The sequence below is a fragment of the Mixophyes fleayi genome, chromosome 4, assembly GCF_038048845.1.
Source record: "Mixophyes fleayi isolate aMixFle1 chromosome 4, aMixFle1.hap1, whole genome shotgun sequence".
Taxonomy (NCBI): Eukaryota; Metazoa; Chordata; class Amphibia; order Anura; family Limnodynastidae; genus Mixophyes; species Mixophyes fleayi.
Genome location: NC_134405.1, coordinates 232,537,210 through 232,565,040, shown reverse-complemented (window position 1 = coordinate 232,565,040; position 27,831 = coordinate 232,537,210). Strand labels below are relative to the sequence as shown.

General features: G+C 39.2%; 1 protein-coding gene across 16 annotated transcripts in view; it reads left to right on the top strand.

Moving 5' to 3' along the window:
* Positions 1-27,831, top strand: part of GRIP1 (glutamate receptor interacting protein 1) — a 473,755-nt gene that overhangs the window by 323,244 nt on the left and 122,680 nt on the right. For all 16 annotated transcript variants that reach the window (XM_075209477.1, XM_075209466.1, XM_075209465.1 and 13 more), the window contains exon 3: positions 24,281-24,416. In XM_075209477.1, the coding sequence (XP_075065578.1) occupies positions 24,281-24,416 (136 nt within the window). The remainder of the gene's footprint in view (positions 1-24,280; positions 24,417-27,831) is intronic.

Sequence of the window (27,831 nt, the reverse complement as noted above, 5' to 3'; positions counted from 1 at the left end):
CTTAAAATATTGGAGAATATACATTTATAGGCACATGATTCTGGCTTGGATTTAAAAGTATCCAATATAATAATCATGACTCCAAATAAATAGTTTGCATCCAAGTTATTGGATAAACAATCTGGGAATCTTTGTTACAGAATAGTCTAACATGCATTGGAAATATCAATACAATGATTCCAATAGACTTGCATATATTTAAAATAAACAATAGATTTACGATCATGCTGCATTCATCCAGAGTTTTATTTGGGATAGGCAACTGAATTCAGTTACATATGATATGATTATATATTTATTATAATATTTCCATCTATTCATATAATATAAAGTGTATGTGGCTGTGAAGTAGTAGCTTGGACTGGTGAACTGTACATAAGCCAACTCCTTACCTGTGTTTATGGTGTCCTGCTTAAACATGTTTTAATAAATTAATTATGAATCTAATGCACTATGAATTTGAATTGTTAATAAGATCTATAAGTAAGGGTTATATGAACAATAAAAATAAGCCTGGCAGTAAAATATATTCATGTCCCATTCTCCTTAACACTTTTCTCTAATCTTAATTGTAAACTTTGTTTTGTATTTGTTTCAAAATTACTTATGATTTTATTGAAGACATTATTTTACACTGCATGTGTTTCTAAGGCTGGTTACACACTATACAAAATTTATCCCAATGCGATACCCTTAACCATACTTGCCAACTCTCCCGGAATGTCCGGGAGACTCCTGCATTTTGTGTGAGTCTCCTGGACTCCCGGGAGAGTGTGGCAATCTCCCTGATCGGGCAGAATTAGGTCCAAAACGCCGCGATTCACCGGGAATGACGCTATTTTCAGAGCCCCGCCCCCTGCACGACCACCTTCCCCGGCAGACTCCCGGATCATACTTGCCATAAGTTGGCAAGTATGCCCTTAACGATTTTACCAACTACTAAAAAAAAAGTCCCAATCAGCATGCCGACTCCTGTGCACACACTAAACACATTTCACGTGCTTTACCTTCAATGTCTCTTCATCTGTTATACCAGCGGCTGAAAAGATTGTGACTCTGCACAATCCATAGAGATCTATGGACACTGCTGGTCGTGCGTGCATACAGACTGCAGAATTGGCACGACATCGTTACATCATTGAACAAGATTTTTAGTTCAGTTTAAAAATCAAATTAAACTATATGATGTGCTTTGGAACGATAATCGTTCATGTTTGGAGCGTACACACTAATGCAATATCTGGCCGAATGATCATTTATTGTGTGATTGACCCGATAATCAGCTAAAAACACTGTAATGTGTACCCAGCCAAACTATGGTTTTCACAGTTAACTAAAGATAGCTAAACATGTGGCAATCCATTTGATTGTCCCAACTGCTGAGCAACAAGATCTGTTGCCACTGTGCCCATATGTGGAATTCTGAATTGGACAAATCTGGTTGTGTGGTCAGTGGATATGCAAATCATGTTAGTTACTATTAATACGATACCTTCCAGCCAATAGCATTTTCTTTCCTTTCCTATTGTAAAGCAACCAGGGGGACACTTTACCTCTGAAAATAATTGCTTTAGTTGCTGAAGACAACCTAATTTCCGGGAGAAAACTGCACCGCGTGGCTAGGTTCACTATACTGAAAGCACAGATAGGATAAAGTTTTTAGCAAATATTTTACAGACCTTAAATAAAGACAAGAATCTATAAATAACCCAGAGGCTCCATGTAAGGTGCTGTGAAGTCACAGGACTGTCAACAACTTAAATTTAACAATGGATTAAACATTGTGTGAATTTGTCATTAATCCATATATAAAAACACTTTGTATAAGTAGTTTTTTTTTATTAAATTATAAATTATCTGTAAATTAAAATACCAATTCTAACATAGATATCCCCACTGTATTTGTTTTTATGTGAAATGAATGGTTTCATGTAGTTTGTCTTGCAGCTATTTGTAAGTTGTAGTTTGTTACACAACCAGCCACACACAAACCAAACTTAAAATACAGTAAATGATGATGGTGACTGTCTGTGTTAACAGTCAGACTACAAAATGTTCTAGTAGAGCAGTTATTACATTTGTGGTTGGTCCACAGATATTTTTGACTTGTTCTATTGTACGCAATAGTCAGTACTTTAAATATATTGTGCCTGTTTTATATTGTGAACAGAAGAGTTAACGTCCTTATAATATTTAGGGACCTGTGCAAAAGAAGGGTTGGTTACGTAACAGTTACAATGTTGTGCCTGGACTTATGTAATCTATTTTACTGCCTTTCAAAGGTATCTATTTTGCTGAAATATAGCATAATTGATCCTGCCTACGTTGTTTAGACTTTTAGAGCTTTCTGCTATTTTACGATTGTGCATGTTAGCCAAAGTATAAGCGCAGGTCATTGGGAAAAGATAATGAGTGTCTCTTTACATTAATGTTAAGTGTCCCTCTTGAAATCCCTATGGAAACAAAATGTTGCCCATTAACATTTAACAGACCTGCCGCCTTTCACTTAGTAGAGTACTGGGAAGTGCACGCTGATGCAGTTTTTTTGTTCAGAGACACCTCAGTAGCTAGTTGTAAATGTGTGCCAGATGTGGTGCAATCCACCAGGTCTGTAGGAAGCTACAAATATTTCCTTGCGGTAGGGCCAGTCTTAGCAACTATGGGGCCCTGTGCAATATCCATTGCAGGGGCCCCCACTATCCTGTTGGAAGTGGTTTGACTATTGTACTCACATTCTCCCCCACGCCCCTTGTGGCTATGTATTTTTATTATTACCACTATAATACCAGTGGTAATCATGATCATTGGTGCCATCATAGCCCTTCACTGCAACCCTAAAGAGCAGGCACACCCAAAAAGCAGGCTTTGACTTGCAGCTTCTTCTTATAGGTCTCTGCGGCCGCGCACACACGCGCACACACACACACACACACACACACACACACACACACACACACACACACACACACACACACACACACACACACACTTGTCTTTGGTTTCAGCCTGTGTTGAATGTACTACTTGCATCTTACTAGTTGTGTTGAGAGTTAGTGTTATTTGTTTACTGTATTGTATTGTTATACCACATACTGTTTTGTTGTTTGCCCTCCATACTGCCCTGCGGACCTCATGTGGTGCTCCATGAATAATGGTTAATAATAATAGCACCTGTGGAGCAGTGGCAAAAACTGTTTCAGCATGTAGTTTCAGGGTTCCAGGAAAGTGGCTCAGTTAAACTTAAATGTTTAACTGGAAGTGCTCCTTTTAATTGATTAGTATGATCAAGGATAAATTTCACTATTTATTTTGCAGTCTATCCAATTTATATAAAGTGTTCACTTTTCTCATTTCTATCCTCTGCCCTCACACTTTCTATTATTATCTTACAACGCAATTTTTATAAGTCTGCTCGAATGGCGCAGTTGAAAAGTGGCTGCGTATGCTGTCATCGCTCCACTGGAATTACAGTCGTCCTGATCTCCATCCCATAGATCAGATGTTGATCGGGATCGGTAGCCTTTTTTGGGCCCATTTAGGGTTAAAACTGCCTAATTAGCTATCAAAATCTGAGCTTGTATAGGCACCTATTAATTTGTTTGTTTTTTCTAGATGTTTTTTTATGCTTCTTGAAGTTACTTTAAACATTGGATAGGTGCTTTTAACTCAGTTTGGTACTTTTTATGGTGAAGTCTGGTGTTTTACTATTGTATATGGTCATTGTTTGATTTTGGCATGCTTTCTGTGGTTCCAGTGACATGCTCTGCAGTTTTTGGGGGTTTCATTTTTCCCAGTCTGAGGGGTATATTTACTAAACTGCGGGTTTAAAAAAGTGGAGATGTTGTCTATAGCAACCAATCAGATTCTAGCTGTCATTTTGTAGAATGTACAAAACAAATGATAACTAAAATCGAATTGGTTGCTATAGGCAACATCTCCACTTTTCAAACCCGCAGTTTAGTAAATATACCCCTTAGTTTCTTACCAAGAATAAAATTGTTTTCCAGTTTTATTTGTTATTTTAAGGTACCTTATTACTTGAATTACAGAACTACATATGTTAGATTAGTATGTCCTTTTATTTGCTTTTAGCAAGCTGATAAGTATTATGTTTATTTCTTAAATACTAGCCTTGTCTTCATTTGGATTTTATTTTTATTTTATTTAAATAAACACAATCGTGGTCAGCGACTGCAGTGAGCACAATAACTGGTTTCTGCCTGGCTTCAATCATCTTAACATTCTGCATCTGGGGATTTTTTGCAGAAGATTGTCACAATCTTTGTTGCCATTTTCGTGTTTGTATTTGCGGTGATAAACTTCCATCATCATCATCACCATTTATTTATATAGCGCCACTAATTCCGCAGCGCTGTACAGAGAACTCATATCAGTCCCTGCCCCATTGGGGATTACAGTCTAAATTCCCTAACACACACACACACACACACACACACAGACTAGGGTTAATTTGTTAGCAGCCAATTAACCTACTAGTATGTTTTTGGAGTGTGGGAGGAAACTGGAGCACCCAGAGGAAACCCACGCAAACACAGGGAGAACATACAAACTCCACACAGATAAGGCCATGGTCGGGAATTGAACTCATGGCCCCAGTGCTGTGAGGCAGAAGTACTAACCACTAGGCCACTTTGCAGCCCCTCTTCCAGAAATTATTTTCATTTTGTGACTATTTTTGGCAACATGATATGCAGTGTGTGAGAAACACCTAGGGATATTGTTTGCATATGCTATTATTAAAATAAAACATGGCATATCATCCTGAATAAATAATAACTTGGGTGTTAATCAGCTATTTTTCTTAGGCATTTTATGACCTATATTTGCACAAGATTGGGATGGCAGGTTAAGACTTGATAAGACATTGTGACCTTTCGTGCTTGAAGCTGTGCGTCTTTGTTATGATGATGACAAAAGATGATGCTAGCCTGGAGGAGCCCTGAGGATTGAATGGGACTACACTATGGTGGAAACCAGTGTTTGAAGACCTGTATGAATACCAGGTAGCTAACACATTTGGCACTATTCTATCAGTCTTGTAAGACAACATATATAAAGACAGGAATAGCAAAGTTGTTTTGTAGCCTGTTGCCCCGAGAGACGTGGGCATGTGCATGGAAGTGTGGAATGTGACCTATTTCACTATGCCAATTCCAGCAATGGCTGATGGAGAAATACAGCAATACATTACACTGGAAATACACTACATCCACCAAATAATGTTATGCTAATGGCATTTTCAGTGTTTCTGTCTTCAAACTTTAAAAACGAATATTACAACAGTGTCTTTATTTGCAGTGATTTATACAGAGTAGCAATGTAAAAACACCACCATTCATTTTGGTCTTTACACTAAACAAAGATATTTTTAGTTTTTGAAAAGGCAGTATTGTTGCTTTGTCTAATGTAATTTACTATGGCCTAAGTTTGCAAATGTTTATTAAAAAGTCATTGTGCAGAAGGTTTGCAATTAAAGGCAAACCACAAAACAGTATTTAATTCTACTGTGTAGTCCAAGAGTAGCGACTCAGAGGCCAGCATAACTGCCCTTATCATAAAAGGGGGTCTGGACAGCACCCATAGTTAATAGACAACTTACACTGCATCCGGAAAGTATTCACAGCGCTTCACTTTTTCAACATTTTGTTATGTTACAGCCTTATACCAAAATGGAATAAATTCCTAGTTTCCCTCAAAATTCTACACACAATAATACTCCATAATGACAATGTGAAAAAGTTTTTTGAGATTTTTGCAACTTTATTAAAAATAAAAACTAAGAAATCACATGTACATAAGTATTCACAGCCTTTGCCATGAAGCTGAAAATTGAGTTCATGTGCATCCTGTTTCCACTGATCATCCTTGAGATGTTCCTACAGCTTAATTGGAGTCCACTTGTGTTAAATTCAGTTGATTGGACATGATTTGCAAAGGCACACACCTGTCTATATAAGGTCCCACACTTTACAGTGCATGTCAGAGCACAAACCAAGCATGAAGTCAAAGGAATTGTCTGTAGACCTCCGAGACAGGATTGTCTCGAGGCACAAATCTGGGGAGAAGGTTAAAGAAAAATATCTGCTTCTTTGAAGGTCCCAATAATCACAGCGGCCTCCATCATCCATAAATGGAAGAAGTTCGGAACCACCAGGACTCTTTCTAGAGCTGGCTGTCCGGCCGTCTAAACTGAGCGACCGGGGGAGAAGGGCCCTAGTGAGGAAGGTGACCAAGAACCCGATGGTCACTCTGTCAGAGTTTCAGCATTCCTCTGGGGAGAGAGGAAAACCTTGCAGAAGGACAACCAACTCTGCAGCAATCCACCAATCAAGCCTGTATGGTAAAGTGGCCAGACAGAAGCCACTCCTTAGTAAAAAGCACATGGCAGGTCACCTGAAGTTTGCCAAAATGCACCTGAAGGACTCTCCCATGAGAATCAAAATTCTCTGTTCTAATAAGACAAAGATTGAACTCTTTGGCGTGAATGCCAGGCGTCATGTTTGGAGGAAGCCAGCCGCGCTCATACCCAGACCAATACCATCCCTATAGTGAAGCATGGTGGTGGCAGCATCATGCTGTGGGCATGTTTTACAGCGGCAGGAACTGGGAGACTAGTCAGGATAGAGGGAAAGATGAATGCAGCAATGTACAGAGACATCCTGGATGAAAACCTGCTCCAGAGCGCTCTTAACCTCAGACGGGTGACGGTTCATCTTTCAGCAGGACAACGACCCTAGGCACACAGCCAAGATATCAAAGGAGTGGCTTCAGGACAACTCTGTGTATGTCCTTGAGTAGCCCAGCCAAAGCCCAGACTTGAATCCAATTGAACATCTCTGTAGAGATCTGAAAATGGCTGTGCACTGACACTTCTTATCCAACCTGATGGAGCTTGAGAGGTGCTGCAAAGAGGAATGGGCGAAACTGCCCAAAGATAGGTGTGCCAAACTTGTGGCATCATATTCAAAAAGACTTGAGGCTGTAATTGCCGCCAAAGGTGCATCAACAAAGTATTGAGCAAAGGCCGTGAATACTTATGTACATCTGATTTCTTAGTTTTTCATTTTTAATAAATTTGCAAAAATCTCCAAAAAACATTTTTCATGTTGTCATTATAGGGTATTGTGTGTAGAATTTTGAGGGAAACAAAAAATTTGTTCCATTTTGGAATAAGGCTGTAACAACAAAATGTGGAAACAATGAAGAATTGTGAATAATTTCCGGATGCACTGTAATTATGTAGAAAATCCATATGCAAATTATTCACCTCCATTCCTAAACTGTGGGTTGCCTTACTTCTAGGGACCCTTTGTGAAATTTGGCCTCAAAAAAGTATATTGTGGCGAGCACTGCATCAGAGTATAATAAACCTGCCTCCCAACATTTCATGCTGCCACTTCAGTCCACAGACACAAGAACATTTAAAAGTCTCAGCGCCAAAAGTTACCAGGCTAAAAATAAATGATGATGATGAAAGAATATGCAGAGGTAAAGATTACCGTAATGTAGTTGTCAAAACTCTTTTTTTTTTTTTTCCCCCACACAAACAACAATTTGTGGGACTGATATGTCACAGGTCTACTATAGATGGTCATTGTTGTTGTCCTTTTATGTATATAACACCAACATACTGTGCAGCGCTGTATATTCCAATAGCTTTGACCTGGCAGTCAGAGCTTACAATTTGTGTTTGCATTCCTGTGGTAAGAAAATCACTCACACCAATGTAATCAGACAATCACCCTCTTCTTCTGTTTACCCTTCACTCAATTGGTCTTTGTGACAGTTCTTTTTTACCTACCTACCTATCAAACCACCCTGGGATCCCATGAGGCTCTCTTCTCGGCCCTCTGGATTTTTAACTGTACATCTCTTCCGTTGGTGAACTAGTTTGCTTATTCAGCCTCCAGATACACTTCTACACTGAGGACACACAAACCTACCTCTACTTCACTGACCTCTCCCATACTGTACTATCTTGTGTCGCCAACAGTTTTACTATCCCCTCAAGGATGCCCCAACACTGCCTAAAGCTCAACATGTCCAAAACAGAACTTAATGTAACCACTTCTGCTCAAATCTCCCTCACTGAATAACAGATCAATTTCCTCAGTCTTTGAAGATGCAACCAAAACTCTTATCCATTCTCTCATCAACTCGCTACTCAACTACTAGAACCTCCTTCTATCTGGTGTTCCCCTCACTAGCCTATCCGCACCTCAATCCATCTTAAATGCCATGCAAGACTGATTGTCCTCTTTTCCCCACTCTGGCAATGTTTCACTGCTTCCCCATGACCTCCAGAACCCAATTTAAATACTCACCCTCACCACCAAAGCCCACCACCCCTTCAATAATCTCAAATCTCATCCCAATATACTCTTCCTCATGTCCTCTGGTCAGTGTCTTGCATCGTCGCTAAAAAGCACCTCTCACTCCCATCTACCAAATTTCTCCTTCTTGTGCTATACACTCATGGAATTCCCTATCGCACCTGATCAGACTCTCCCACAGCCTGCTAATCTATATATGCTCTCTGAAAGCCCACCTCTTTATCAGAGCCTATTCTACCGCTTGTACACCCTTGCTGCTATCGTAATCTCCACTCTGAACCACACTTGCTCCTCTTGTTCTGTCCTTTTCCCCACTCGATTATAAGCTTTCAGGGACAGGGCCTTCCTTACCCGTTGTTTTAATGTCTAAGTTTATATTGTTTACCTTGTATGTGCCTGTTTTATGTATGCTCTGTTTTCCCCATTGCCTGGACATGCGGAGCACAATGATAATAATAATAATGTAAACTACTTTATCTTTAAAAGTAGAGACATGTCCTGAGTTTTCACTCTTTGCCCAACTCTCACCAACATATTAAATGGAGATTCTTTTTATAGGAATCTCTCATGACCATTTATAGACGGATTACATCTTTAAGATAGTATTGTAAACAAATGTCTCTGTTTTAATCCTACTCTTTGGGTCACAGGAGGTTTTTCTGCTGGTTTGATTTGTTATTGAATGTTATACTCAATCTTTTGCTTTAATAAAATATTTAATTGAAATAATTTAAAACATTACTCTTTATTAATAAATGATTTCAGGTACAGCTCAATTTCATACAGTGCTTAATTCAGTTATCTAGGTTAAATGAAAAGTTAGCTCAGGCAAATGAAAGCATCCATCTTCTGTCTCCTTTACTTTTTAGTTCATTATACAGACATTTTTCTCCAGGGAATGTGAAAGGAGATTGATTAGTAAAATAGACTGTATATTCGCACAGGGAGATCTCCTGACTTGCATTTTTCTCCTCTCCAACACTTTGACATGCAGCATTGATTGGTAGCTAAGATACGCCAATACTTTCTATCACAATGGGATAGGTGTCTGAATAGATGTAGAATGGTGGAACAACTATCACTCATATATGTATACAAGTTAACCCGTGCATGATACTCATGCATTCTAGTCAAATCAAGCTACTTAAGGTGTTAAAAAGGTTCTTGTCATGCATTTGGGGCTAGCCCAGGCCTCCTCAGGGGAAGAGCGTTACTTCACAACGCAAGCGCCCTTTTTTAACGTGGTTTTGTCCACGTCACCACCTCATCATTTTTCTCCATCACCTCATCCTTCATCTTTATCGCCACATCTATCCAGACACAGGGATCTCTCTCAGCGGTCCTGAGTATCACACTCCTCTCACTCTGTCACCCCCGGCAACCACCAACCACTCCCCACTGTCACCCCCGGCAACCACCAACCACTCCCAACTGTCACTTCTCCTTCAAGAAATATATATATATTTTTTTAAAATCTTTATAAACACTTTTAACAATTAACAAATTAAATTAACAAATTAAAAACATCTTAGTATACCAAATTTCAGCCCTTTGAGGTTTTTTTTCCACACACACTAAGAATTTAGTAGGTCAGTGTATAACTCCGCCCAGCAGGTGGCGCAGCAGCTTGTTTTGCTTTTTTTTTCCACACACACACAAACTAACACAAGCCACTAGGCTTCTATTTATTAGATTATGGCCTAGTTAATGTTTGGTAATTTACATCTAGCAGTAAGACTAGTTAACAACGTCTGATAAAACACAACCCTAACACAAAGTGATTTTTATGTTTTACCCTGCTGAGGATCTGTAAACCCCAACATTGAAATTTCAGATATGAACTATAAATGGAAAATATGGTTTCCAGTGTTAACATGACCTTAAACTGCATATATGTTATTCTTAGGACAGGAAGATCTGATTTCAAGTGAAAAAGCTGAGAATGCAATGTGAAATCGCTGGTCCTGCCTCTGTTTGTCAGCCAATAACCACAGTGCATTTCAGCAAAGCAAGTCTGTCAATCTGTCTTTCACTCTGTCTCTGTGGTGTTAGAAAAGCATTTCTCAGGATGTGTGCAGTCAAGACATTTTTTAAAGGGTAACATTCATTCACCAATTAATCCGTCATCCTCCATAAATTAATATCCCTCTTATACTCCTCCTTTGACCCCTTTAATCCTTTTCCACTAATATGTATTCTCCTTTAACCTCTAATCTTTCATAATTAACCCCTTGTAAGGGCTAGATTTACTAAGCTGCGGGTTTGAAAAAGTGGGGATGTTGCCTATAGCAACCAATCAGATTCTAGCTTTCATTTATTTAGTACCTTCTACAAAATGATAGCTAGAATCTGATTGGTTGCTATAGGCAACATTCCCACTTTTTCAAACCCGCAGCTTAGTAAATCTAGCCCTAAGTATTATCACTCTCCTTTAACCGCCTTTCATCTTTATCAGCATTATTCACCATTAACCCCATTATAATCATAATATCCATCTGAGCCTCACTCACCTGGGCTACCTCGCTGCTCCAGAGCAGAACTGACCATACATCAGTTCCCTTAGAGTACTTCCATGCTGAGCCATGCACTTGCTGCATCAGAGAGCAGTATGTCCTCTCTGAGCACGTTTAAATGTGCTGCTCCAGAGTGAACAGAGCCAACTGGGGCATCAGTTAGATGCTTGATTTCAGTGGTGAGGGCAGAGGGCTCATTACAGAGCTCTCTGCTCCGCCACTAGGTTTAATAAAACCATGTTAGGAGAAAGGAGAAGAGCATACTGTGTGTATGACTATACTCCTTCCTAACATGGCAAACTGTTGAAGAGGATGGAGAGAGAGACCATGGTGGACTTATTTAGTTAAGAGTAAACACTCCTAAGCTATAATATGCAGCAATATGTAGCATGTTTGAATATTTTGAAACCGTTTGATATTTACACTCATTCTATGGCCACAAACATGGCTGTGGTTCAAATGACAGTCTCCCAATTGAATTTGAGGTTTACGGTTTGTGTTGAAAATCTTTTAAATATTTATGTTTAAACACATGCGTAATACTATATTTAATAATATTATTATTAAACAGAATATAAGATATTTCAAGTATTTCTCATCAGAACAGTTTGCCCTTTGAGGTTCGCCATTAAAAGCATGTCAGTGTAAGGTGAAACGTGTTCAAGAGAACTCGTGTGCAAATTGACTTGAACATGGTCGAATAGACTCTAACATGGTTGAATCTGTTAGATTTTCTCAAATTTAGCCCAATTATTTCTAATATTTCTGAAATTCCAGCAAAATTTCAATAATTCGGTTGAAGAAACGATATACAGCTGGTTCATGCATCTCTAGTGGGGTCAAATTATTGCTGCATAATTCTTAATCTTTTTTAAAAAAAATTTTTTTATCTCATTGAAAGATTTAGTAGTTTTTAAACTGACTCTTTTGTTTTCTGTAGCGTAAAATACATTAGCACAAATGGTTATGTCCATCTGTGGAAGGGCTAATAAGGGCTGCCTTTCATTTGGGCATATCCCTGCCAAAGTGCTGTCAGATGAAAACTGAAAAGCCAGCTGTAGCATCAGACCCATAACTAGACATTTTAGTGCCCTGTGCGAGGCAGAACCATCCATTTTGGTAGACACGTTGCACACCCCTATTTATGGCTTAGGGCGGCGGATTCCAAACTGTGCGCCGCGGCTCCCAGGGGTGCCGCGGCGCTGTCACTGGGGTGCCGCGGCGCTGTCACTGGGGTGCCGCGGGCCAGCCATAGAAAAAAGAAAGAAAACATAAACTTACCAATCCGCGCGGCGCCGGGACCCAGCAGCCTCCTCTCTCCCGCAGCTTTCACTGCGGGAGAGAGGTGGATGCTGGGTCCCGGCGCCGCACGGATTGGTAAGTTTTTGTGTTCTTTCTTTTTTTTCTATGGCTGGTGCGCGGCAGAGGAGTGAGGGAGACAGAGAGCAGAGGGAGACATTGTGACAGAGGAGGAGAACAGCGTGGCAGAGGAGTGTGACAGGGGCAGAGGAGTATGACGGGCAGAGGAGGGGGACAGCGGGGCACAACGAGGCAGAGGAGTGTGATAGGGGCAGAGGAGGGGGACAACGGGGCAGAGTAGTGTAACAGGGGCAGAGGAGTGTAACAGGGGCAGAGGAGGGTGGACATCGTGAGAGAGGGCAGAGGAGGGGGGACATCGTGAGAGAGGGCAGAGGAGGGGGGACATCGTGAGAGAGGGCAGAGGAGGGGGGACATCGTGAGAGAGGGCAGAGGAGGGGGGACATCGTGAGAGAGGGCAGAGGAGGGGGGACATCGTGAGAGAGGACAGAGTAGGGGGGACATCGTGAGAGAGGGCAGAGGAGGGGGACAGCGTGACAGAGGGCAGAGAGGGCAGTGTGAGAGAGGGCAGTTTGTCTGGATGCAGAGGGGGCAGTGTGCCTGAGGGCAGAGTGCAGGGGTGCCTTGAAAAAATTTGGAGACTCTAAGGGTGCCGCGAACTGCAAAAGTTTGGGAACCACTGGCTTAGGGACAAAAGCAGAGGTTGCACTTGTAGCTTTCCTCTCTCTGTTCTGTGGGCACAGATGCGTTACCAGCATCCAAAGCATCTTAAAACTGTATAATGCAGGTGTCTTAACGATCATTGATCCCTGTGACAACAACCAGTTCACAACTTAGCACGTATTAAGGTATGATGTGCTGTAAATATTTTATGAAGTAATTTAGATCTGCTGAACCTTAATATGTGCTAAATTATGAGCAGCCAAGAGTGCTACCATAGGGATTAATAATCCCTAAAAGCAGTGGTGGGAGTGTATACAGTGGTATGCCATTGTGTCACTTCTCTCACTGCCTTCATTGTAAAATTATCAATTTCCATTCACTTACATTCCCATTACATTTTTCATACACCCAGTTGTACATTTCCATACATCCACTTCTAAATTTCCTTTTCAACCACTGAATAAAACACCGGCATTCAGCGAGTGATGAAAAGGTACTTTGGTTGACAGTAATGCTTTGATTGAATGGATGGTATTGTAACAACACCATTAGAATATTTGAAGACAGGTAGGCTTTATCTTTGATTTGAGGAGAGAGTGCCAAACCCTTATTTGTTCACAAGCACTTGAGACAAATCTGGAATGCACAATGAACTGCAAAATCCTGTCTGCACAGGACAGCCCCCCAAGATAGGGACAGTTGGCAGTCTGTGCTGCCATTTCCTATGTATGCTTGCAACTTTGACTACGTGCTGTAGCTGGTGTCTTAAGCTCAGTTGCCTCTTGGCCAGATCCTGCAATGTTGGCACCCTGTATGGAAAAGAGAGATATATCTGATTCACCGCCTGGAAATCCAAACAATGAATAAACACTACAGCTCCTTCCCTCCAAACCTGCCTTGACATTTAAATTAATAGCATCTATGTTTAATCAATAGACAGATTTCCCCTAAACAAGCCCCAAAATGAAGTAGCATTCACATTTAATAAATACAGCCTGTTTCTGCTCAACCAGCCCCAACAATAAATCAATGGCACCCACGTTTAATATTTAGGCCTCCTTTCTCCCAATCAGCCCCAACATTATATTAATCGCATTCACATTTATTAAATAGAACTTTTCCCTCCCAACAAGCTCTGGCATTAAATAAATACCATTTATATTTAATAGGCCAATTTACTCCCAACCGACCTAACATTACATTAATAGCATTCAGATTTAATAGGGCCCCTCTCCCCTATAGCTCAGCCCCTCACTAAATCAATAGGCTTCAGGATGTGGAAGGAGGGGTCGGTCTACAGACTAACCCTCAGTAGTAGGCTAAACCTCTGCACTTCATGTGACGGAGCTGGGCCAGTCAGGAAGCTGGTTTTTTTTGGTTTGTTTTTTTTTTAATTAGAAAAGCCCTCTTAATTCCCATGACTTTTCATCCTGAGTGGTGACACATGTCGCACCACCCTCATTATAGCGTTTCATCATGGGACTTCAATGATCGTGATAATTGCGCAGCTATTGTCCCTGTCATATTCTAGCTGACAGCAGTGTGCTAAAATCCATGGAGGAAACAGGCATCTCATTGGAGAACCAACAAAACCAGCAATCTATTAAACTGTTGCTCATTTGAAGAGATGCCATACTAATCACAGAGTTTCAAGTAAGCTTCGATACTCATGAATTTTAGGGTATGTTCCCATGCATATCGTCTTGAATACTGTTGCATGCTACAAACTTAAAAGCTAGTTATACTGTATTATTTTATACAAGCATCTTTCTTTTTTTTCTAATAAATGTTTTATTGCATTTACAAGTTTGAAAGACAATAAACATAGATAAGGTATTGTATACACTGCATTGTAATACATAACATTTAGAATTATTTAGAATATAGTCAGCATTCTGAGGATCATCTATATACGTTGTAAGGTATATACAGTATTATGACTTACAAATGAGGGGAGAGACAAACGGGGGGATGGGGGGGGGGGGAGAAGTGGAGCAGATTTTACCACTAGCTGTCTGGCTTTGTTGAGTAGAATCTTTAGGGGGTACCATATCACCATGGGAATTCAAAGAATAAGTTTATGAAATTTAAGAAATGTCAAACAGTAGATAAGGGTGGCTCCATTTCATAGAAAGATGTCCAGGGTGACCATACTTTTGTGATGAAGTGTTGTTTAATGTGGCAGTAATGCTTTCTAATCAGTACATTGACCAAATGATGTTTATAGTTGCAGAGATGGAGGGAGGGGAAGTGTTCCTCCACTGTAAAGCTATTAAGCAGTTAGCAGAGTTCAGAATATGTCTAATTAGCTTTTGTGTTGAATGTGAAGTGTTGGGGATAGGTCTAGGGAGAAGTGAATAGAGTGGCGAGTCAGGGATTTGAATTTGGATAATCAAGAAGATAAGTGTATGAACTTGCTGCCAGTATGGGCTAATTTTGGGGCAGGTCCACCAAATGTGCAACAGGGTACCCCTACATCCATATCCTGTCCAGCATCTGTCCATAGAGCTTGGGAATATTGAGTGTAAGCGCGAGAGGACCAAGTACCACCTGCAATAAATTTTGAAAAGGTTCTCTCTGACTCGAACTGAGATAGATGTTTTAGCTAAGTTAGATCTAATATTTGCCCATTCTTTTGGGTTCAGACTTTCCCCAGTGTCTCTCTTCCATGCCAACTCATGTGGATCTTTGGACGGGAGGTTGTGGCTATTTATCAGTTGATATAGTATGGATAAGAGACCTCTAGTTAAAGGTGAGTTTTGACAAATGGATTCTAGGGAGAAACATTGATCTGAGGGAAGTGCTGTTGTAGGGAGTGAAAAAATGTCTGATTTGTAAGTATTGGTAAAAGATTTTATGTGGTAAATCCAATCTGGAGCATTTAACCCTTTAACGGTTAGATTTTAGCAAAACCAATAGACTCAAAACACATTAAAAGGAAATAAATCACTAGTTCAAACTTAAAACTCATGTGAGTCTAAAGCAAAACCGTTTAAGAACTGTTCTATGGGTTTTAATAGAGTGCTAAAATACTGCATGAGGGGCAGGATGTGTTAATTTCTTAAATTTTCTGAGTAAAGATGTATTTGTAAGTAAAGTCAATCTATATTTTCAGATTTGGTAACTTTTTTTTTTTTTTAATTAAATTAAATTCTCCTAAATACTGAACTGAATTAGAACTCCAACTTCTGCAACTGGTAACTGCACTGCCAAATCCAAATCGTGCTGGAAACCCTTATTGTGTCATATTCCTGAATTTTGTGCCTGCTTAATTAGAATATGAAATATATGGAGAAGCTGGGTTTACAGTACCGTTATTTTGTTGTCATCTACACTATGTACCATTCTCCAGAATGCAGAGGTTTATTTGTCTGTGCTGAGGAGTGGTAGGGTTCCCATTCCATCTTTCATCATCTCAATCATGTATCTTCATCTCTGTCCTCTTTACAACCATCACTAGTAATCTAACTCCTCCTTTTCCATTACATTGTCAAAAAAAAAAAAAAATTGTCTCACTGTCACGCCAGTTTATTTCTCTATTAAATAAAAAGAAAACATATATTGCCTATGGATGAACATAAAAATAAGCAAATCCGGTTTTGTAAGTTTTTTTTTCTTTTTTTTTTTTCTTATTGCATAAAGTTTATTTTTATTATACATAATCAGGATTTATGCTCCCTAATGTTGTCTGTTTTTATTTGAACTGGTATTTTCCATGTGAAATGACCTTGACTGTTGGTTACAATCAATGCTCTATTAAATTAATAGCATTCATATTTAATAATATATAAATAAATGTTGATGATGAATAAATAGACATACATTCAATGACCATTTTGTTATGTACACCATACACATGCTTGTCAATACAACCAATTATGTGGCAGCACTCAATTCATAACAGCATCTAGAGGTTCAGTTGTTGTGCAGACCAGACACCAGAAAAGGGAAGAAATGTGATCTAAAAGTGCCTGTGGAATAATTGTTGGTGCCAGGTTTGAGTATCTCCAAAACTTCTGATATCCTGGGATTTTGAAGCACAACAGTCTCTAGAGTTCACTGAGAATGATTTGCAAAACAAAACACATCCAGTGAGCAGCAGTTTTCTGTCGAAAACACCTTGTTAATGAGAGAGGTCAGGGAAGATTGGTCATATTGGTTCAAGCTGACAAGAAGATGACAGTGATTCTGATAACCTGCCTTACAACAGTGGTATGCTAAAGAGCATCTCTGAATGCACAGCATGTCAAACCTTGAAGTGGATGGGCTACAGCAGCAGAAGACCTCACCGGGTTTCACTCCTGTCAGTTAAAAACAAATAGCTGAGGATACAGTGGACATAGGCTCACCAAAACTGGTCAGTTAAAGATTGTAAACACGCCATCTGCTGTGATGAATCTCAACTTCTGCTGCACCATGTGGATAGTAGGGTCAGAACTTTGTTGCAGCAACATCAATCCATCCTGCCTTGTTTCAGTGGTGCAGACTGGGGGTGGTGGTATAATGGTGTGGGGAATGTTTTCTTGGCATACATTAGGCCCCTTAATACAAATTAAGATTTGTTTAAATGCAAAAGCCAATCTGGATATTTTTTCTGACCATGTGCATCTTTATGGTCATAGCCTACCCATCTTGGCTACTTCCATCAGGATAATGTGCCATTTCACATGGCACACTTCATCTTAAGTTGGTTCCATAAACATGACAGTGAGATCAGTGTACTCCAATGTTGTCCACAGTCGCAAGATCGCAATCCAGTAGGGCACCTTTAGATGTGGTGGAACGGAAGGTAAATCTGCAGAAAGATCTGCAGCAGCTGCTTAATGCTATCATGTCAAAATGGACCGGAATCTTTAAGGAATGTTTCCAGCACCTTGTTGAATCCATGAAACAATTCAGACTGTTCTGGGGGCAAAAGGGCTCTACCAAGAACTAGACAGGTGAATCTAATAAGTGTATTCCCCCACCTTGAAATTAATAGCATTACAATTTAATAAACATACATGTTTCCTCCCTACCAATCTCAATAACAAGTTAATAGCATATACGTTTGCCTCCACATTTAATGGAGGCTTTTATTGCTTATTCAAACACTACCACCTCTTGCATATATTACTGGTTTTTAGCATGTTGACTATTATGAGCCGTATCTTTTATTTTGTTAGTCGTATATTATGTGCCATATATTTATGTGTCGCAAATAAAATCCCTTATTCTCTCCAACCCACTATCAATTCTTCCCTGCTTCTTTCCAAACCCTGCAGTAGTTTATGTATCTTAGGACTCCTCTCGGCTTCTCTTCTTCTTGTCTCTGCTTCTTCCTTTTTCTGGCTCCTCTTGACTCCCATCCACTGACAGTGTTATGATGCAACAAGGAGCCAGCCGCCTCTCTACATGGTTGCAGCTCTCTGTCCAGGAGCCGGGCCGATTCTTCCATGGCACCACATTGTGTAAAAACAGGTCTGCACTCTCTGAATTAACGTAGGCTGTCAGTAAGATGAAATTGAAGAATAATTAAGTCATTAATTATGGCGCACAGCGTTATACTGATGTGTTTAGGAGTGATGGACTGGCACCCTTGCTACTTCTCTGTATACCTGGTATAGTTTTATGCACATGCCCAAATAGCTTGTACTGGATGCCATTGGTGCCTCCACGCAAGGCTCTGTGTATAATGCACTTCTCCTGCTCCTTCATTTTTCTTTCTCCTGTTTAATAATCTGAGCGGCAGATGTTCATATGTGTATCATTGTGCAGCTGGTGCTTTGTGTGCATTATATGGGGGTGTGACAGTGCAGACCAATAGGAATCTGCAAGCAATGTACCAGACATATTTGACTGGTTAGCACATTTAATCCTATAAATAATCTTGGACCTGTTTCACAGAAATAGAGGAGCCCTGTGATGGAGTATGGTCACGCCCACTCCAGTAGGTTGGCAGGACACCACAGTAGCTACCGCAGAATCCCAGAATTTGCAGATATTAACCCTGCTGGCCAACATTAGACAAAGGGCACTACATTACAAGTATTATTGGGTCTTTATGTATTTGAATTTTAAAGCACTACTTAGTAAAAGGTTTTACTAAGGTAAGTCTCTCTGTAGTTGAAGGCCTCGGTCTGCTCAATAAAAATATTTTCCCCGGGCCCCTCTGTTCCTCTAACAGCACTAGCTTAAAACTGAGAGATTGGGTTTGTAAGTGGGAGATCCTATTACAACCCCCTGTGCCATTTAAAGGTAGTGAATAAAATTGATTTACTTCTGTATTATAGAACTGGCAGAAGCACTGGAGAAACGTCTGCCTGTAGCAGCCGCTTTGGCTCCAGCTAGGGGCATAGGCACCTTAGAAAGAAAATGTATTTAGATGTATTTAGCATTAAGCCTCCATTCCATTTCAGTAAATGTTGACTGATGGAATAAAGAAAGTACTGATAGTAAAAGTTGGATGCGAGTAAAAAGCTGTGAGTGCTTCCCTGTTGACATTTATGTGCTTGCTTGTAATATATAAGAAACTTTTGTTCCCACAGCTAGGGACTTTGAAATTCCCCCTTTATTGGCGGGCAGTGGAGCCCTACCCTCTCCACTAACCTGCAAACAAGCATACGATAGGCCTTTTAGAGCCATACTCTATAGGTGAGCCCACCCCTCACTAACTGCTCAAAACGAGCAGTCATGACTTCTCCTGGATGCCTGTAATGGATACTAATTGAACGCGCTGGTAACGGGTACATTCTTCCTCTGTTCAAAATTTTTCACAGAAAATTAAATAGAATGCTCAATGCAAATATGGTCCTGTACAGTTTGTCAATTGAAAATTGAAGTCCCCTCTTTGCAGACACATTGAAGTGAACTTGTCACCACGTCCTCTAACCTTCAATAGAGCAGCACATTACCCTTAATCTCATGCCCTCCAATTTCCCCAAAACCCATACAGATGCGCTTTAGAACCCCATTTCCCCTAAAGTGCCTTCCACTGGCACTGTGTGACCTCCCTGCGTTATGCGTAGGAGGTCACATTTTGATGAAGTCTGCTGCTTACAAAGAATAATATCAAATTAAAGCTGCTTCTGTTTGATGACCTGTTCAGCCTCATCTGCATTTGTCTCTTATTTGGTAATTCTGGGGGGTGCATGTGAAGCACAGCATTGCAGAACATAAAGAGAACTGAGAAAGCCAGCTGGGAGAGAGCACAGTACAGTCTGACTGCTTGACTTGCAAGCAGAGGTAGGCTATCATTCCTGTGGTGGAGCTATTGTAGGTGCAAAGGGTGTGAGTGCTACTTAGCCCAGAGGTGAGGGGGATGCTAGGGTGCCCTCCCGCTCTGAGGCCCATGTACCTCGTCTGAGGCCCAAGCACCCCTGCTTAAAGCCCACGTTCTCAGAAGAGCAGAAAATAAGACGGCCACTTCTGATGCCACACCGCAGGACACACATGCTCAGTAAAGCAAACCCCCCTCCCTGCCTTGCTCTTCTGAGCACAGAGTAGGGGTCGGGCAGATTACAGCTGCGTTGCCAGACTCCTATACATATTTTCTTATGTGGCCTGACACTATTTCACTCCTGTGTCCTGGGCCAGCTTATCCTTTACTTTTGTACAGGCTGGGTGAAGCCTGTCTGGGACATAGCATATTGTGCTGTTTGTATTGGATAAAATCTTCTCTCCAATAAAATAAAAAAATTTAATATTTAGAATCTGAATATGGCAAAATATCTCCTTCTGCAAGATAAAACTGGTGCAGAATCGTTAATACAGTGTACATTTTATACATGTAATGTGGTATTTTAACAAAATGGTCTATTTAAACTGCAGTTTCAGAGTATGAAAGGCTTGAGCAGAGTAGCATCATATTTAATTGCTGAAGAAACTTCTTGTTCAGAAGTGAAGTTAGATGAATGGTACCTGATTCCAGTTTCTGTAGAATCACTAGTAATACATTTCTAGACAAATGCACTTGGATTGCAATTATTTGTACATGAACCTCAAAACTCAGCTAGATTACAGCCTGAAGGAGAAAGTTCAATTATGCATATGGTGTACATTATACTGTAGGAAACATTAACCCCTTCCCAGCTTTAGGATGCCGGGGGAAATGTGAGGATTTGGCTGGTGTACAACCTTGCAGATGTTCCGCATGACTATGTGAGGTATGCAGTTGGCAGAGAGAAATGCTGCACCACCTCTGAGCTCTGCACCAAATAGCAAATGTTGCTGAAGTTGGCTGATTTGACAGTTTTATGCAACAAATTAGTGAATTAGTTTTGGGGTTTCTAGATGTCCTTTATGTTTTACTAACCATGTAAATAAGGTAAATTAAGAAGCCCTCTTACCTGGCTTAGCAACAGTCTCACAACAACACAGACAAATATTAAGACAGACTTTCTCAGGGGTGTTTAGTGAGTTGTTATAGTATGGTGGAGACCCTACTGTAAAATGTAATGAATGAGTGCTACACATGTTCGTATTTGTCATGTGAAACCACGATACTTACTGGATATTCTCCTTGTTATAATATTTATACTCTCTAAATGGACCATTCCTGTTACTAACATTATCTCACGACTTGGTAAAAATGGGAAATTCGGCCCTCCCCAGATTTGACATTGAGACACAGTCCAGCATGTCCAACATGTGCAATTCTGCTGTGAAACACCAGACCTGCTACTGACATGGTTCCATTCCAGGGAGGAATTCAATTAGCCGCGTTACCCTCAAAAGTAACGCGGCCTGTGCACTATTACCGATCACACGGTAATATTAACTCAGATTTCTGCACTATGCTCCCTGAGCAACAAGCAATAATCAGCATTAAGGTTTACTGCACTAACAATAATAAAGCGCACTATTACCGTAGTAACGATAATAGTGCACAGTGCGTGAATCCCCCTTCCCCAAATTGTCAGTGAGCTATTGTTGCTGTATAGACCATTTATCTGAGCTTGGAATGCTATTTGTGGAGTTTTATGTGAAGTTATAGGACTGTATAACATGATTTTTGGGCCATTCCACATGCACTAATTTGTTTACTTTTCGCCATAAGAATATCTAGTGGACATATTTCTGGTGCTTCAGCACTTGGTTGACATAGTGAATATATGGAGGTAGGATGTGAGATGCAGTGCTGCTCACAGGGGTGGTACAGGGGGCAGGACACATGATGGGGAGTGTGCTCTCATGGGGCCCAAGATATTATTGCAATAACTTACATTATGAAACAACTTTGCAATCCAAACCAGTTGTTTGATTTACCTACACCAAAACATCACAAAATTATTGTTCTGACCTCCAACAACATTAACTGTGATCAGTTTCTGATTTTTAATTTTTTTTTAAATCACTGTCTCCTTTTCTTCTCCTATACCTCGATGTTCAAATCTTTATGGCTGTTCTGAAGCCTCAAAGACTTAGATAAAAAAAAAGTGTCTTCCTTCTGTTTTGTGTGTCTGCTGCACTAATAATCACAAGCAGCGGACATAAGATGGAGCAATCTGGGAAGCCTTCTTATCAGTGTTGTGTGGGCTCATACTAAAGGAATCCTATGCCTACCATACTGATGGATAACAATACACTCCCTTCATCTTCAGATTTGTTAATTTCATGAAACATAAACAAATCTGTTAAAGCATTACTTCCAGTTGTTATCTGCAGTCCATTTGTTATGGATTGACAGGATTTGTTATGAGGCAACAAGTGTGTATAAAGGATCTATCTACTCATGACTTTAAGATTGAATAAGGAGACCTCTACAATATATAATATGAGCCTAGTAAAATAATAGAATATTTAATAGACAAAAGTTTGTGCAGCTAAATGGATGGTCACATTGACTGCTGTGTCTAAAGATACCATTAGTTATGCATTAATCCATGCAAAATTTTGTAATTAGGCGTGAGTTACGTCCACACAATTTGTCACCCGGATAATGGAAACATAGTTTGTAATATAACTCTACTTTAAGTATGTTGTAAGTGTTTGATCAATTCATAAAGTCAAAGGAGACATCTTGAATGCAAATAAGTTATTATAAACACTATCATTTACACGAACAACTGGTACATAATTACAAGATCATAGATGTTCTTTTTGGTGTTCTGTGTGGGACTAATTTAAGTTTATTAGAGTTGTTATATTTATGATATATAATTTATGTAACTGAAAAATGCTCTGTTAGCTTGTTGCATTTCAGAAATTAATTTTTTAAAAATGTGGTACAGTGCAATAAAATCTTTACAGATTTGTGGGGGTAGGTGCATCCTCCCCTCTGTGATTAGGATGGACAATTAGGCCACTTTATACATCATTGGCCACACATTGCTCCATATATGGGCTCCAAAAGACAAACAATCCCAATCTACATCTGATGGGAAACGATTGTATGTCAAACTAAAACTTGATGACCTCATCTGACCATTTTATGTGCCAAAACTCTATATCGTTCAGGTTTGGTCATACATATAAATGTACGTGATTGGTGATCCAGCCTCCCGACAGTCAGGTCAGATTGGCCAGTATATGTCCAGATAAAGTAATATAAGAGCACTTACAGACAGTCCATTCATCATCATCAACATTTATTTATATAATGCAAGCAAATTCCTTTAGTGGTTTACAATTGGGAACAAACATTAATAAAACAATACTGGGTAATACATACAGACAGAGAGGTAAGAGGGCCCTGCTGGCAAGCTTGGGGTCCATTGTATAAAGTAAATATTTAATATTTTGGAAAAAAATATTTTTGTATATTTTCATGTGAAAATATGGAGTCATGACACTTGTGTTTATTTTGAAAGTAGCTAATATCAAGCTGAGCAGAAAAAAATTGGTTTTGAACTCCAAGGTTACTGCTACCGAATGCTCAGCTGTGGATCACAGGCTTTCTTTTATGTGCTACAGCTAGAGGACACCCATATTTTAAACTTAGCCACAGTATAATATAATCAAAATATGCATCTACAAAGGTTCATTGGCTTCAATGACCTCCTGTCTCAAGAATGAACAAGCTGCAAAAAAGAAGTATTGCTGCAAAACAGATTATTACAGCACCTTCCACTTAGAGAAAGAACAGCCAGACAACATAATTAAAGCCTTCAGTAAATTGTGATAATAAAACTGACTGTTCACCCTTCATGCTCTCTCACCCACTCACAGGCATTATGTGTTGGTTATTAATGTGTGAAAGGAAAAAAAAAATCCTCTGTTATTTAGTGTAATGCTTTTCACAATGACTTTCTGCTGTATGGGTTTTGACATGATTTCCGTATGACATGATGCAGAGTTCATAAGAATAATAATCCATAAAATAAGACTCCGCAATTTATCACTGTCTGGAAATAAAAGAATCAAATCTTTCTTAATTGTTTCATAAATTTAAATCACATTGTGTAGACATATTTCTGAGGTTCCGTATTAATGAAATAATTTTCTTTTTAACAGAAGAGTTCAAGGGCTCAACAATCGTTGAGTTAATGAAGAAAGAAGGAACAACACTAGGACTTACAGTGTCTGGTGGAATTGACAAGGATGGAAAGCCAAGAGTCTCAAACCTGCGTCAAGGAGGAATTGCTGCTAGGTAAGCTCATATACATGCTCTGTAACCTTCACCCTGGATGCATAGGAACTCTGAATGTGATGGCAGAAAGAACTAGATGTTTCATATATTGTATTATTCTCATCAACAGGTGCTGGGAGGCTGCTCTTGGAGCACACACTGTTTCTGGCTGAATAGTCAGTATATGTCCTTTTGACCCTAGATGGCTTTTAATTTTACAGACCAGCATCAGCTTCTTTTTTTTTATTGATACTTCGGTTTTGAATGAATTAATGATGTAACATTAATTATGTTTATGGTTGGGTAACACACAATAGTTTTACAATAAAACTAGGTACACACTACAGGGTTTTTTGTCCAATAATCGGTTCAACCAGCCGACATACGGCTGCTCGTTCAAAAGTCGGGTCAGTGTGTGTAGTGACACGATGGTCGAAAGTCTGCCCAAATGGAAAATTGTCCCCATATTTGGTTGGTCGTACCATTAAATATTTTCGGTCCAATCTTGTTTCCGCTGTGCAGTGTGTATAAGTTTCCGACCAATCCAAAACAGTGAGTACGAAATTACAGTCATTGCTCACGACAACATGGCTGTAAAAAGTTGCTAACGGGACAGCTGCTCTTCCCTTTATCGTCTAAAACAAGGCTAGTGTGTATGCAGTCCATGGACCGAGCGATCGGACCATCGATCGGATGTAAAATCGATCGGCATAAAAAGTTGGTGAAAATTTCTGTAGTGTGTACCCAGCTTAAGAGAACCATGGGAGCTCCTAGGTCAATACCACGCCCTATGTACAGGTAAAAGTGTTATCATATCATTTCAACATCTCCTATCTAAAGTGTGTTTGTCAAGTGTTTCTATGGCCGCACAACATTTAAGTATATTTACTTTTGTATGAAAGTCCAGTATTTATGGTACTAGTTACTTCTATAATCAAAGTTGTCAGAATCTACAAGAGTGTTAATCACATTCCAGGATACTGCTCATCTCAGGGACTTTATAGATAGATAAAATGACAGCTTCTGGTAATCTTTAATACATTCATTGATTTATACTGTGAAATCTATTCACAATTAAAATAACATACCATTGACTACCTGGTCACTATTTTAGCTTTGAATAAGATTGTATTTACCATCAAAATTATACTTGAAAACACCTTTGTAGACCTTTTCTAGTCCTGTCAATAAAATTCAATGATCCACACGTGGCCTGTTCTGCAGAAGGAACTGTTCTTCTGCTGTATCTTGCAGAGTTCTGAAACACATTATTTAGCAGTGGGATATGATTATATGTTTCCTACAGTACTTACTGCCATGTCCAAATCCTAACATTTCCATAGCAGAATGCATGTTGTCAGTACTAATTTAATACAGGTTTCTTGCTATACGTTGTTTCTCTTTTGTTATAAATATTCAAAATGAATACAGTTTTCTGACAAGCTAGATTTATTTGTAATTTACTTTTGTGAACTTAAATGGCACCCCAAGGTCAAATATAGAAATGAACGATGTTGTAAAATTGTTGATTTAAATTATCACACATAGTTAAGATACTGGTAAAATAGATTGCCAATGTAGCAGATCATTAAAATATATTCAATATTGCAAATTTTTGCTGCAGGAGCGTAAAGAGAACTGCTCGGTTACTGTTATCACAAAGCCTTAAGTAAAATGTTGCCATATGATTTTCTATCTACATCTTCATGAAAGAGGTCTACTATGGAATGTGGCATTGAACCATTACCGTATTTTGTTTGAGATGTGTACTTTTTTTTTTTTTTTTTTACTTTTTAAGAATATCCAGAACTTTAAAAGAAAAACCAGCTGCTGTTTCCAGTGACTCACTGCATGTAGCAACACTTTTAGCTTAACATTAGCTATGCTGGCTTGTATGAATATAAACATAATAGTGTCATTATCATGCCCAATGAGCACTGTGAGATATGTCTAACATTTTACTTCTGCTGAATCTGAAACACTGAATAATACTTGGGTGTGTGCTTGATCAAGTAAAAAACAGTCTTCAATTAATAGTATTTTTTTATTGTGGTAAACTTCATATGCACTTCAGTTGGGAGAAACAGGACAGCTGCCCCTCCGTATGACGGACACAAATCGGTGATCTCCCCACTTCATCATGCAACCAGAACACCAGATGTAGGCAGTGCCGAACAAAGCTTTATAGAGATCTATGCAATCAGGTTGTCCTACTTGCATGTAACTGTAGAATAAAATCCATTAACAAGCAAAATTTATATCAAATAAATAAAGCGAAGACAATCATATATAGATTATTAGCTGTTAGTAATAAATTACTACAGAAGAAAAACATTAAAATCTAATTAATCATTAAACAAGTGGGAGAAAATGTGTTCAATGTAAAAATCCAATAGGTTCTTCTTAAAGAGCCTAGGCAGTCACCAGCTCTGTTATCAGACTTAACCATTTCTATGCCTAAGCAAGTTAAATATTAATTCTAATGACATGAGTAAAATGCCTGAAAACTGGAAGTTTATTGGCTTTATTCGTATATGCTTATGCTTGTTCCTTTATAGACCTAATAGTGTGGCCCACATATTATATACAGCAGGGACAACTTAACATATAGTTTGCATCGATAGACAGACATGAATGAGAATCCTTGATTTTAAAGGAATTTCCAACAAAGAAAAATAATTCTTAGGCTTAGGGCATAATTTAAGCATTTACATCTATGGCAAATATTCCATTCTGGCACGCCTGCCAATTTTATAGAGGGAGCTATTTTTAAGTTACTAGCTTCTGTGTAGATTAATCTATGTTTATAATGCAAAATGGATTCTAAAGCTGGGTCCATATTAAGGATATTCTCCATTAATTTATAATCCTTCCCCTAGATATAAAGTTACACCCAAAAATCCCTTTGACATTGAGTGTATTGACTAGTCAGAATAATCAACCAATACAACCTACTGATCTCATATTTAGTTGTTTTGAAAATTAAATATGATATCTTACACCTTCTCAAGAAATCCCTCTTATTTTGATTGGTACATTTCTTCTAAATTTGAAGTAATTGGCGTCTCAGAATTCTGCACTACTACCGGTACAATCGATTTTGCTAAGCTTCTCCGTGCCAGAGGCCCTGGGGCTGTTTTATCCAATCGATTTTCCCTGGGCTCTGGTTTATTAGTATATAAATGCCCTTCATTTATCAAGGATTCCACTGATGTTTTTAATCTAATTGAAAATATCACATGGGAAACTTGTGATCTCAAGTCCCTCATCTCAGAGATCAACAATCAGTAATGCATAGAGGACGAATTATTGGTCCTTATCTAACCTCACAAATTTACCAGAGGAACATATAATCAATCATCTTTAGGATATGTATTTAATTTTAATCAACACATTATTTCAAATACAAATAGGAGTTTTAGCTACAACAATGGAC